The sequence below is a fragment of the Nipponia nippon genome, unplaced genomic scaffold (assembly GCF_047370975.1).
Source record: "Nipponia nippon isolate SJK-2023a ecotype South Korea unplaced genomic scaffold, ASM4737097v1 scaffold_23, whole genome shotgun sequence".
In the NCBI taxonomy this organism is placed as follows: Eukaryota; Metazoa; Chordata; class Aves; order Pelecaniformes; family Threskiornithidae; genus Nipponia; species Nipponia nippon.
In genome coordinates this window covers 7,662,301-7,675,854 of record NW_028262340.1, presented here as the reverse complement: position 1 = coordinate 7,675,854, position 13,554 = coordinate 7,662,301, and the positions used below count along the sequence as shown (strand labels likewise).

At 52.5% G+C, this 13,554-nt stretch overlaps 1 protein-coding gene across 1 annotated transcript; it reads left to right on the top strand.

Moving 5' to 3' along the window:
* Nucleotides 1-7,860: 7,860 nt before the first annotated feature.
* Nucleotides 7,861-12,369, top strand: STMN1 (stathmin 1). The gene is made up of 5 exons (XM_087761297.1): nucleotides 7,861-7,925; nucleotides 9,470-9,540; nucleotides 10,347-10,519; nucleotides 11,317-11,508; nucleotides 11,887-12,369. Exons 2-5 carry the CDS (start codon nucleotides 9,528-9,530, stop codon nucleotides 11,953-11,955), a joined length of 447 nt encoding a protein of 148 aa, XP_087617423.1. The 5' UTR covers nucleotides 7,861-7,925; nucleotides 9,470-9,527; the 3' UTR covers nucleotides 11,956-12,369.
* Nucleotides 12,370-13,554: the final 1,185 nt, after the last annotated feature.

The window sequence follows — 13,554 nt, the reverse complement described above, 5'->3', positions numbered from 1 at the left end:
GAGTTCCGTAGATCCCTTTGGTTGGTGAGTATATGCTTGGTTTTATGTTGATTTTTCTATTGGCAAATCAAAACTTGGCTCTGGGTGAAGTTCTGAAGAAAAATCGAGTTTCTTAATCTCTGAAGCGAATTGTTATCATCTAACGCGTCGGCTTCCAGGCTGCCTTGAGCTGAAAACCCCAGATGCTCACAGCCAGGAGGGATGCAGCTCAACATTGTCGTCTTCCCAAGCACCAGTTCCCCCCGCGTGGGGCTACAGGGCAGGACCAGGGCTTTGCCGGGCGGGCAGATCCTCGGGATCCGGTGCAGGGCACGTGCTTGCTGGCTTCGAGCTGCGATGCTGCAGGGCTGGGCTGCAGGAGTGATGCTTGCTGAGTTCCCCGGCCTTCAAAATGCAATGCCGTGGGCCACGAGGGCTCCTGTTCTCTCAGCCAGCAGCATCAGGGGTATTCTGAGGGCAGAGCTGTTTTTTCGACAGTTTTCACTCTGCAGCAGAAGCCCCGTTTCAGGCTGGAGCGGTCTCTTGCTGACCCTAGAGATGATTCCTGACTAAACGGGGGAAAAAAGGGCTGAGAAGGGAAACGGAGGTGCTGGAGGAGAGAAGGGGCTGCGTGAGGTCTCTCTAGTTCCAGGCTACTCTGAAAAAGCCCCTGAAGCAGATTGGAGAGATTGGGTTTGGTTGATATCCAGATTTCCCCCATTTTAGGAAGGACTGGCTGAGCTCAGCCCCGCGGATGCTGGCTCCTGCTTTGCGCAGAGGGGGGAGCTGGGCGAGGCAGGGACCCCAAATGTCCCATCCTCCTTTTTAACCCTTTGGCTTACGTCTTCACCCTGGACTGGGGTGCGGGGAGGTGCTGAGACTGCCGGCACCCCTCCCCGGGACATGGCAGCACCGGCCCCCCCAGCCCGCCAGCTTCAGGATGCCTGCGTCTCCTCGCGTTGATAGCGGCTCCCTAACGACATTCATCACGCAGGGCCCGGGCTGGGCTTTTTTGTGTGGTTTGTTTTTTTTTTTTAATTAAAATGAAGCACTTAGGTTGGCAATCGCAACGTAAGCGTGTCTCTCCGGTTATTGATTTCAGCGTACGGCAGCAGTTTGCTGGTTTATTGCATAAAAGACAGAGATGTGTTTTGCCTCCAGAAAGGCTGGCTTTGTTTGCCTGTTCTCACAGCTGCAGTGGATGTGTCTGGTCTTTTTTCCTTTAATATATATGTTGATATATTATGAAGTCAAATTAGTGGGGGAAAAAGGGATCAAACAGCACTGAGCAAATGTGAGGTGCAGGTATTGTTTGCACGCTGGTATTGCTGAGCGATTGCAGGCAGCAGGTGAAGAGCCAGCGGGACGGAGCAGGAATTAACCCATTTTGATGCAGAATTGGTGGTGGAGATGAGAGGGGAGCTGCTCATTCTCCTGAGAGGCTCTAACATGCAAAAGCATAGATCTGGACCTCCTTGTCCAACTGAAGTCGAAAGGTGCCATAAAAGAAAACCCCAGACCCGTTTCCTCAGCTCACAAATCCTGTGGGAAGAGGCACATTTTATTCTGCCCATGGTGTCTGACAGATCTCGTCCACAAGCAGCACCTATAGATATTGCCACGGAAAAACTAGCTGTGGCTGCTGCACGGGGCAGGTCAGGACCTCCTGCGTTACCTGGGCGCGGGGCTGGACGCAAGGGGGACGCTTCAAAATCCTGCCTTTCGATCTGAATTCTCCCTTGCGCTGTCCGTCTGGAGCAAGCCAGGCACTTGAGAACTGCAAACCCCCCTGCTCCCCAGGCGGCAGATCTCTGAAAAATAAGTAAAACCTGTTACCATGCGGCTGCACGGTGATTTTGCCAGTGAAACAGCTTTGATAGCAAGCGGCCCGAGAGCTGTGCATTGAGCATTATTTTCAAATTTGCTGTTAGGGGGAACAGGCTCAGTCTGGGGGCTGTTGCAAGCTCATTCATATGGTTTATTTGACATCGGGGAAGTCATATTCCTTTAAGAGGATTTCCATCCCTGAACTCCTCCCATCATGACACTTCCAAGCTACATTTTGTCTTGAAAGGGTGGGAGTATTTTTAACTATATCACGCCAGGGAAGTATTAATAGCACAATAGGCTTGCTGAGCTGCTGGTAGAGCTGAGTCCATATTTTAAATTCAAGGAACTAATTAGGAACTGGGGAATAATTAGTGCTATACCCAGCTTTTCTTTCCCCCCACTTAATTTTCAAAGAGCCAAAGCAAATGTCTTTACTGGAATCTTCTATGGCTGTTGAATATTTGATGGCTTCCCCACGCATTGCTATTCCATGTGGTTGTCAAAATCCCGCTGTCGCCTTTGCCGTATCGCAGCTGAAATGGCTGACTCTGACACTTTTGAAATCTAATTAGTGCATCTCCTGTTGGCTCGCATGCAAACCCCCCCTTCTTCGTGCTTCTCTCCCAGCCACTCGCTATCGCTGGGCGATGCAGCTCTGTGCAGCGCAGTTATTTTTGCACCCTCGGCAGCGAGTTGTTTACGGGCTTCCTTGAATAGCAAAGCTCTTGGTGCTCCATATGGGCAATGCAAATTCGTGGACTCCGGTTGGGAGCAGAAAGGGAAAAGCAGCGAGGAGGCAGAGAAATGGGTTGAGGCTCCCGGCTCGGTTGGGAGCTACGGGAGCAAGGAGCGGGGGAAAGCGATGCCAGGCGATCTCCCGGCCAGCTCTCGTCGCGCGTTTCTGGACGCGGCGGAGGTGGGAGCCAGCATCCACGTAGATCTGTCCTTATATTTGGCAGGTGGCTCCCAGGAGAGCACAACTGCACGCTCAGTGCCTTGGAGGATCTGCTGGTGCCCTGGAGAAAACAACCAGCTCTGAAATCGTACCCGCTGTTGGAGCGTCTGTGATAGCGCTCCTCGGTGTGAAGGCTCTAATAATAGTTTGGCTTGTGCTGAAGCCTTTTCTCACTCTTGCCTCTCCCCTGCCATCTGTTTTCAAGAAACTTGTGGAATTCATGTCACTGAGCTCTTATCCGAATTTATCGGAGGGGCAGAGACAGGCTCACAAAGCTAAAAGCTGGGAGAGAAGACTAGTCAGAGCTGCAGAAGTAGTTTGATCATGTAAAACCTCATTTTGTTAGGAAACAAAGAACGAAAAGCATGCCAGGAGAGCTACCAGCAGGCTGGGAAGGGAATTCTGCTGTTCCTTGCCCGGGGTGAATCGAAGGCAGAGATCACTGTTTAGGAGAAAGACCAGATCTCCTTCAGCATCCTGGCTGCGGCCAGGACGAAGGGGCCCGTGTGTGGGTACCGCAGCCGCTGCCCTTACTTCGGGGTCTGTCACCGTTTCAGTGTGCTGGAGGGCTTTTTGCAAGGGGAGCAGGGCGCTTGTGGGGCCTTTGTCTTTAGTTCATTAGAAGCTTGCGTTATTTTTCTACTCTAGAGCCTTGTCAGCCCTCAGCGCCGTAGTATTTGGATATCCTGCAGTACAGTGCTATGACTGCGTTTGAAGAGGTGAGTATGACATTTCAGGGTTACGTTGCCCCAATATCAACGCAATTAATTTATATTTTCATCCCTCTTGCTGCAGGCGCAGTCACCATCTGTGGTGAGTGCTTTTACTTGTCTCATTGTATGGAGGAATTCAGTGAGTTCGAGTGAATTTCTCAAAAAACGAACTAGCAACGGAAGCCAGGCGCCCTGTCTGATTTGAAAAAATGACATCGTTTCCAACAGCACATCAGCCCGTGGAAATTCGTTCAAAAGGGAACATTTTCTTAATGGTGCTTTTCAGCATAAATATGGTATCAGCCTAAACACCTCCAGTAAACAAATACCAATTACCTTAAACGTTTCTTGCCTGTGGAAGAGCTTTCACTGTGAGGGAGACGCTCCCTAAAAGTCTTGCTTTATTCTTCATTTCCCCACGGACTCCTCGACTGCATTTGGATTAAAATGTATTTTTATACGAGATCTTTGCAGCCACTCGTTTTCTTGCGAGACCTCTGTCAGGCAGCAGCACGTCAGTACAGCCGGCGGGAAGATGGGAAAGCTGCGGCGTAGAGAAAAATTTGCCAAAGGTTCACACAAAGACTGAGAAACAGGGACAGAAAGAAATCTTGTAGCCTTTCTCTCTACCTCTGAGTGCAAGTTTCTTTCAAATTAGTCTCCTCTAGCGGGTTATTTATTAAATCAGTTAAACTGATTGACTCAGGCCAAATGGTATATTGGATTTCTAGTTTTAAAATGAACTTTGCTACTGCAGTGACTGTTACCAGTCTCGGCAAGTACTTGCTAATATTACGTACCAAGGTGCTTTAAAACATTCTCTGATTAACAAATAAGCTGTCAGTCCATCCACCACGGGTGCTTAAGGGTGGCAATTTGTTACTCAGGAAGCACATTTTCTTATTGGAGATTAAATATTTTTGCAAGTTAAAAGAGCTGCCGTGGGCTGAGTTGTCACCTAATTATGTCAGTCTCTTTGTGGGGTATTTTGATAAGCACATCAGAGGAGACGCTTTAATCTTTATGCTAAATTTGACCACGTCACGTCCTAAATTCACACGTACAAGGAATCCTCCCGACGAGCCCCTGACTTACCTGTTTCCCTGAGAGCAGAGCCCGCCGAACCGAAGCCGAGGGCCCTCGGGTTTGGCTGTGCTGGGAACGAGACCCCCTGAGCAACCGGTGGGCAGCTACAGCCGTGGCCGCCAGCGCCACGAGGGCAACGCTTTTATGTGGGTGCAGTTATCGCCGGCTCGGAGGCGTCAGAGCCGCTGACCCTCAGAGCCGGTCATATCCCTAATTTATCGAGCCTTTGTCCCTTTCTGCCCTGGGAATCTCTCTGCAGGTTCTGCTGTCGTCCTCTCTTTTCCTCAGGATGCACAAATTCATCTGGCTGATGTGGTTAGATTGGGGTTTGAAGTGGTATCTTCCTTCTGGAACCCCGTTTTGGGGCTAAAGAGTGACATGTCCGAGGAAATTTCTCATACTGGCGCTTGCTCTTTTTTTGGAAAAACTGGGATTACAGCAAGGAGCTTTTGTTGGTGATAAGGAATCCAGTAGACAAAAACTACCACAGCCACATGCTGCTAGGCTCGACGAAAGAAGAGTCTGTTTAGAATCGCAGTAGCTGTGTCGATAAACACAAATCAAATGCAAATTAAATAAAAGCTTTTCATATACTCCATTCTCCTTGAGATCAGGCAAAAATAAATGCCACATAAACAAATGAGTTTTCTGAAATGTTCCAAAAATAAAACCACTCTTGCAACGAGGCCAAAAATGAGATCGTCTCCGTGCCTTTCCAGCTGCTAAGAGCTGTTACTTCTCTTTGTATCTCAATAATACTCAGAGATTTCGGTTTAAACTGAAACCAGTTGTGGCAGGTGGTGTAAAGAGGTTGCTGAAGAGCCTCAGCCGAAGTGACACGGTACGGAAAATGTCAGAGCTGCGGACAGATCCCGCATCTGATCTGCTCAGTGCCTCTCGTCAATAAACCGCGTTGCCTCTTACACAGGAGAGTTCTTATCTGAAAGAAATATTTTTGGCTTTAAAGCTGATCTGCAAGAGAAGGTAAGTTACCTTCCGCCCTTTTTTTTTCCCCTCTCTTTCTTTTTCCTTGTCCCTGTAAGAAGCCCAGGAAATAAGATGGAAAGCGCTGCGAACAGCCCCTGCGTGACTGGTAGCGTTATCTCAGCCTGCATCCCTTCTTCAAAAGCGGTAAATGCTATTTCATCCCCATCTCTCCAGGGGGTGAGGGCTGACGAAAGGCGGTCACGCAGGTGCCAAACAAAAAGCCCCGAGCCCAGGAAGCCTTGTTTCCTCGGGGAAATCCTGAGATCATCCCAGGATAAGCTCATTGATTTTACTAAAAAGCATTAATATTAAAGCATCCAACACACTGTTGGTCTACATGGATGATAATTAATAAATGATAAAGTAAAACACAGGCTGGTGGCATGGTCTCTTGGCTGCTTTGTCTTCCAGCGACATTTAATGCAATTTAATCCAAGCACTCAAGATGTTTCATTTAAAAACATGCGTGTCGCGTGTGATATCTATGCACACACCGCTGGTATTCGGCCAGGAACCCCGTGAATGTACCAGGCGTGATCCTGAAGGGCCAAGCAGCCCGACCATTTTGAATCTGAAATCCCTCCAAGCCCACAAAAAGTCTCTACCACGCTGCTGGAAAATGGCTCTTCCCATGCCCAGCGAGCCACTCCGGCAGAAACCTCTCCCAGTTCTAGCAGCTCGGCGGCTGGATGTGGTTTCCATGGAAATAGACGTCAGATCAGCAAAAAACAGGGCAAGTGTTTAAAATAATCTCTGTTTTGAAAGCTTTATGTGTTTCTGTCACAATATTAACCTTCCTCAAGGTAGGATTTTTTTTTTTTTTTGGTGCAAAATCCTTGTTTTTAAGAGTGTGCACAACAAGGGTGAGTCCCCTCAGAAAAGCCCTTTCTTCGGTATTACGGTACGGAGACTGCTGCGGTGGGCTTGCACCGTAGCAGAAGATTTGTGCTGCTCTCTGGCCATCTGCCTTTTGTGCGCTGACTCTTGGTGTTCCTCAAGTGACTGTAGCGTGGAAGCCACCACGGGAACTGTACCAAAGTCATTTGTACGGAACGGGCGAAAACGCAGCCAGTTCATTTAAAGCACATTTGCGAGCGAACCACTTATCTACGCTTGGCAATAGCGTTATCTTGGGAAGGGAACTGCTCACGATGCAGCCCGTAGGACAAGGACGGATCATCGTTACGTGGCCGTTGTATACGTACTATGGCATCCGCATGAGCGATGGCTTTTCTGGATGTGCTTTGGCTCGCTGGTGTCACCCCAAGGGAGCGGGTGGCCATGTGGCTGTCCCCCAAAACACAGTGCCGAGGGCTGTGGGGCCGACGCTTTGTCAGACCCACAGATCCTCTTTGGGGTTGGCCTGTGGTGGCTGTGACCCTGAGGTGGCCAAAGGAACATGGTGGTCACCTTGAGGATGACCGAGAGTCCCGAGGTTATCGCAGCCCTGAGATAACTGACTGGCCCTGAGGTGACCATGCCCTCAGGTAGGTGGCCATGGCCATGAGGTGACCATGGTCCTGATGTAAGTTGCGATGCCCTTGAGGTGACCGTAGCCCTGAGGTGACTGAGAGCCCTGAGGTAGGGAGCTGTGGCTCTGAGGTGACCATGGCCCCAACGTAAGTGGCCATGGCCCTGAGGTGACTGTGGCCCTGAGGTGACAATGGCCCTGAGGTAAGTTGCCACGGCCATGAGGTGACCGTAGTCCTGAGGTGATTGAAAGCCCTGAGGGAGGGGGCTGTGGCCCTGAGGTGACCATGGCCCTGAGGTGACCGTGGCCCCAAGGTAAGCGGCTATGGCAATGAGGTGACCATGGCCATAAGGTGACCGTGGCCCCGAGGCAACCGTGGCCCCGAGGTAAGTGGCCATCCCCGAGGCGACCATCCGAGCGACGGCTCCACTCCCACCGAACGCCCCGAGGGGACGGGCGACCCCGACCAAACGAGGCCGCCCCGGGTCCCCGCTCCCCCCCACCAGCGGGCTGGCAGACAAAGGGAGTCCCGCCGCCCTCCGGGCGCGGGCGTGGAGCGTGGCGCGGGGGCCGCGCAGCCCCGGGGCGGCCCGCGGAGGCGAGGGGCGTCGCGCCGAGGTCCCGCACCCTCCGCCGGGGCCCCGCCGGGCCGCGGGGGCCGCCGCCCCTCGCCGCCCCCGCCCGCCCGCGGCGGACTACATCTCCCGGCAAGCAGCGGGCGGCGGCGGCGTGGGGGGGGGGGCGAGCCCCGCGCCCCCCCCTCCCCTCCCCGGGGCGGGCGGCACGTGCCGCCGCGCTCGGCCAATGGGGGCGGGGCGGGGCGGGTCACGTGCCTTTGTTTGGCGCTTTTGTGCGCGGCGGGGCGGGCGGGAGCGGAGTGGGGCCGGAGCGGCGGAGCGGGCAGGTGGGTGCGCGGCGGTGCCGGGGCTGCGGCGGGCGGCCGCGGCCCTCCGGGTGTTGAGAAGGCGGCAGCAGCAGCAGCAGCAGCAGCAGCAGCAGTCGTGGTCCGCGGAGGGTCCGGCGCTCCGGGGGGGGGCGGGCGGGCGGTGCCGGTGCCGCAGCGGAGGGGGTCTGAGGGTGGGTGTCAGGGCGAGGGGGGCCGCCGGGGGCTCCGCAGTCGCCTGAGGGTGGTTGGGGAGGGGGCCCCGCGCCCGCCCCTTTTGTCTCTTCGCCTGGCGGGGGTCGCGTCCCCGGCCGCCGCCCGCTTCTGGGGCGTCGCGGTGACAAAGGGGTTGCGGGAGACAATGGGGAGGGGGGCGCGTCTGCAGCCCCCCCGGTCTCGGCGGGGAAGGGGGCGTCCATTGTCCCGGGAGCCGCGCCGTGAGGGGGCGAAGCTCTGTGAGGGGCGACGCCCTGCTGGCGGCGGCGGCGCCCCCTCCCCTTCCCTGACAGGACCCCGCCATTGTTAGTGGGGAAGGGGCGGCGCCCGGGCTGCCGCGCCCCCGGCCGTCGTCGAGCTCGGGGATCCGCCGTTGAGCCCCGTGTGGCGGCGGTGGGGCGAGGGTCCCGGTTCCCCCCCCTCCGGTTCCCTCCTTCACCCCGGGGTAGAGGGCGGCGGGGGGGGGAGGGGGGGCAGCACCTGGGGGGGGGGGCGACAGGTGCCCGGATGTTACGGTTGGCCCCGCCCCTCCCTCGAGCCCCCCGCGCGCGCGGGCGCGCGCGCTCGCTCGCTGCTCCCCGGCGGTTTGAATTCGGTGCGGTGGGGAAGGGGGCGGAGCTTCGGCCTCGGCTCCTATTGGTTGGGGGCGGGACCGCTGGGGGCCGGGGGGGTGCGCGGTCCTAGCGCCGCCCGGACGGGCGGCGCTAGGACCGCGCACCCCCCCGGCCCCCGCCTCATCATCAGCTTTAAATCTGGGGGGGAAAAAAAAAAAATCCCCCTTTTACGGTTTTCAGAGCTTTTCTTGCCCTTTTTTTATTACGTCCCTTTATAACAAGGGCCGCCGGGCAGTGCCCGTCCTCCCTCTCTGCCGTGACGTGCAACATCTGGCTTCAGCTGCGCAAATAAAATCGAATTTTAAATGAGCTCGATGCGCGCATTGAAGATCCTGCGGTAACAGCCCCGGTCCTGGCTGTGCTGTCCTGTGCGCCGTGTTTTAATTCAGGGAGCTATATCGGTGAAACATCCGTAGCCTTGCATGCTGCTGAACTAATGGTAAAATGGGAGTCTTTGTTTGCATATCTTAATTATGGTGGAGTAAAAGAGGGACTGAAAATGCCCGGCTATGCGGTCGTACGTACAGATCCGGCAGCACCAATAACCGAGAACATCTCTGCTGATCCTAGCAACGTCCATCAGCCCCACAGACTGACTGGAATTACTGACTGCAGTAACCCACCTGGCTGCCTTTTGTTCAGCAGGTCTAGTTATGCTTAGCAATTTTTATTAGGAGGTAGAAGAAATAAAATTCCTGTGCTTACTGTTCAAAGGCATGTCTCTTTGTTGTCTAGGAATCCAACCGATTGGCGTTCTCCCCGAGTTGGCTTCTGGAGTCATATTTTCTTGGTCATGGCTACTTCTGGTATGTAGTATTACGTAGGAAATACTCTCGTGGTTTTTTTTCTCTTAATTTATAGAGTCATAGAATTGTTAAGGTTGGAAAAGACCCTTAAGATCATCGATTTCTCAGAAATATTTTTCAATCTAATCTAGTAAAATAAACTGTCGTCACCACGCTTTCCTGCCATATCTAGGCTGCTTTGGAGAAGCTGTTAAAAGCGGGTGCTTGTGGAAACACACCAAAAGCCCTCTCAGATGAGGCTGTGAGCAGATGGGCTCCAGCCCAGCTCATCTGCATGCCATCTGCTCTGCGAACAGAGCTGACTGTCATCCAGACATCTTGGTGATCAAAAGTGGTGTGCTGGTACAACGGACACCATGCAGGGCTGACGTGCCTGTTCAGAGGTGTTTGAAGAGAGAACACCGCACCACGTATTTCTTCGAAAACTGGTTTTGGTTCTCGGCTATGTCGGGTCTTAGGCGAACGCCTTGAACTCTTCCTCAGATTTCTCATTGGAGAAAGAATGATTTTTTTTTTTTTTTTATTTGAAGTACTGATAAACTTGTTTTCACGGCCCTGGATATTAAAGGCTAAAATAAAACGTCAGGCGCTTGGGTAATGCGGTATCAAGGAAGAACTGCAAACCAAATCACCTGCCGCATTTTTGAATGGCGTTGCTGCTGCTTAAAACAAAACCGTCGCTCAGATCCCGACTGGCTCCTTAAGCGAGCTTTGTGGCGTTGAGTTTTTGAAGGCTGCTGTTCAAGTTACCTAAGCCAGTTTCTGGCTTAAAATACTGTTTGTTTGGTTTTTTCCCATGTTCCTAGATATTCAAGTGAAGGAACTGGAAAAGCGTGCCTCTGGGCAGGCATTTGAGCTGATCCTGAGTCCTCGCTCAAAAGAAGCAGTCCCAGAATTCCCTCTTTCTCCCCCAAAAAAGAAGGATGTGTCATTGGAAGAGATTCAGAAGAAGTTGGAAGCGGCAGAAGAGAGACGCAAGGTAAATTTGAAACAGCTTAAGCGAGCTGTGCTCAACTAGTCTGTGCAAGTTGTGTGGGTTTGTTTTTTAAATTGTGGCTTGGGACAAGCGATAGCAGTTTGTGTTATGGTACATGGAACACTAATTGAACTTTGGAATCTCTGGGGCTCTTGGGAACCTCTGTTACGGCCTGCCAGGCCGTAGCTTTGTTCCCAAGGTGATCTTGAGTGATCCCTTGAAAAACCGGGAGGAAATGTTTAGCTGAGAGGGGATGCTCTTTCAGGAGGAAGCTGGTTTTCTTGTCTTTAACATCATAACCAGATTCACTTTCTCCTAGAAAATGTAGTGCTGAATCTGTAAGGAGAAGGTTTGCCAAGGCAGCGTCTGACCTGATGTGAGCTCTTGCTGTTGGGAGGTAGCTTGGAGCCCTTGGCTGTGCAGAGGCTCGCTAACTGGAGCGCAGCCCCCTGTGTGACCTGAATCACAGCGCTTCACCATTCTGAGAAGCGAGAATCTTCTAGGAAAGACCTACTGATGTTAACATAAAGATCCGTGTTCCTTTTTCCAGAAAAATTCCATTTAATAAGGCTTGCAAGTAATGACAGAAACTTTGCTTTCCTGATCGTTTGTAATGGTGAAATGTGGGTTATGTGGGTGGAGGAGGCACCAGGGAGCTTTGTCCTGCATCACAAAGTTATGCTGTTCTCCAGCAAAATAGCAGAAAGTCTTTTGTCTTGGGAGTTGTGAGCAACTCGAGGACGGTCGCCTGTGTAGTTCATCTGGTTTATGTTCAAAGCGTACATCCTCTGTTTTGTTAGTCTCATGAAGCAGAAGTCTTGAAGCAGCTAGCTGAGAAGCGGGAGCATGAAAAAGAGGTGCTTCAGAAAGCCATTGAAGAAAACAACAACTTCAGCAAAATGGCAGAGGAGAAGCTGACCCACAAAATGGAAGCTAACAAAGAAAACCGTGAGGCACAAATGGCTGCTAAACTGGAACGCTTGAGGGAGAAGGTGGGTGTGGAGTCCCGGTTCCCAGTCCGTGGGGGGGAGTTGATCCATGCTCCTCACGGTGGCTAAATAGAGCCAAGTAAACGGCCAAGTGAGGGGGGGGGCTAGGAATAGACAGACGTCCCTGGGAGTTCTGCAGTGGTCTAATCTTGAAAATGATTAAGTCTGCAAAAGACTTTGCAGAAATCCTCTTCTCGGGGCAGAGGGGATGGGCAGAGTTAAGCAGCGTCTCGCTTTCTCTGATACAGCTTCATCCCCGAGCCCCCTTCCGTAACGCAGACCCCCGGGCTCCTGCCCTGAGCAGGGGTGGGAAGCAAGCGGGGGCTGGCTCTGCCGCTCTGCGCCAGGGCGGCTCACGGCTTCCCTGCTGTTGTCTTTCAGGACAAGCATATTGAAGAGGTTCGAAAGAACAAAGAAGGCAAAGACCCCGGTGAGGCTGAAACCGACTGACTTCATTCTGGAAACTGACTCTCTCCCCCTCCTCTAAATATCCAAAGACTGTACTGGCCAGTGGTTTTATCTTTGGTTTGGTTTTTTTTAAGTTTCTAGAAACTGATGTAGAACTGTAAGATTAGATCCAAACTGTACACTTTCTTTGGGGGCTAGAGGGGAGACCTTACATGTTTCACTTTTTCTAAAGTGTTGTCTTTCCAGTGTAGCTATCTTCTTGTTGCATCCTTTTCTACTCCAGTGTGCTTGCTGCTGGGTTGACGGCTAGTACTGTATCAGCTCTGTAAGACGTTTGTGAAAGGAATATGTAGTTCCATGCTGAATATTTGTTACACTTCAAAAATCTGACTCTGTCCCAGTCTGCTAAAATACTGCTGTAACTGAGTGACTAAATAAAGCTGCACAGTGCTGTTATCATGAGAATTACTTCTGAAAAATGACATCGGAAACAAAATCAGTTGGCTGAGGTCTGCGGCAGGCGTCCTTACGCAGTGCTGGGCGGAAAGGTCTGTAGCAGCGCTTTTCCTTGCGTCCGCGGGCACGCTGCGTGACTGCCTTTCCCCAGAGCACTCTCATTGTCTTAATTTTACAATCGGAGCTTTGTTTTGACACCTCAGCAGTTGTCAGCTGTTGTGTGTTGTTGTTAAAGAGTTGAGAACCACCTCCCGTTGGATGCGGACACTTCAACAAACACGTCCTTGTTACCCCATGACTGATCTGAGCCTTTTTTTGGTAAGGGTTTCTAGAAGCTGACTTGTGCTGTTGAATGGCGACTTGTGTACCGCTTCTCGCAGCCTCCGAGCGTGAAGTCGGAAACCTGTTCTGTGCTGGGATCAAACGCTGTTGTGGATAAGAATTATTTTTGATTTGGTGCCTGCCGCAGACGCGTTGGGGTAGTACGCTGTGCCGCAGGGCGAGTCCCGTTACTCCTGCCCACGACGAGATGTGCGTCATCTTTCTTTGTTTTTTTTTCTGGGATGTGAGAAATAGATATGACTGCCCTCGTGCTCTGAGAAAGATGCTTTTCAGGTGGATTGGGTACAGAGTTGCTGTGTTGTACAGGTGCCTTAAAAACCCAAACCCCTTCCTCTAGGACTAATCCAGAGTCCTGCACAGCCCCAAGTACTCGTGCCGCTCTGCGGTAAAGACGCGCTTGCAGCTGGTGCGTGAGCAGCCACTAACGGGTACAAACAGCATCGTGTTGAGGTACTCGGCTTCGGTCGGCACCGTCCCTCGGCGCGGGGAAGCCGTGGGTTCCACAGCCCCCGTTCGTGGCGCTCGGCGGCCCCCGTCTCGGTGAGGCGCGCTCGCTCCTGTCCTCCCTTCTGTGTCCTTGGCCCCCAGGCTTGTGTTCAGGTTAGCTCCGCACCTGGAGCGCGGGCGCTGGCCGGGTGACAGGCTCCCATGTTCTAAGGATGGAAAAGCTGGTAGGGATTTTTTTTTTTAAGGGGCTAATTGCGTCCTGCACCACTTGCCCTGTCTTCTGGGGCTTGCTAAGGAAGGAACCTCAGTTTAGAAAGCTTTCACGTATCACATTGCATCAGTTGTACTTAACCGAAAGCCGATATTACACTGTTTAATGAAAGAACAGTGAGATCA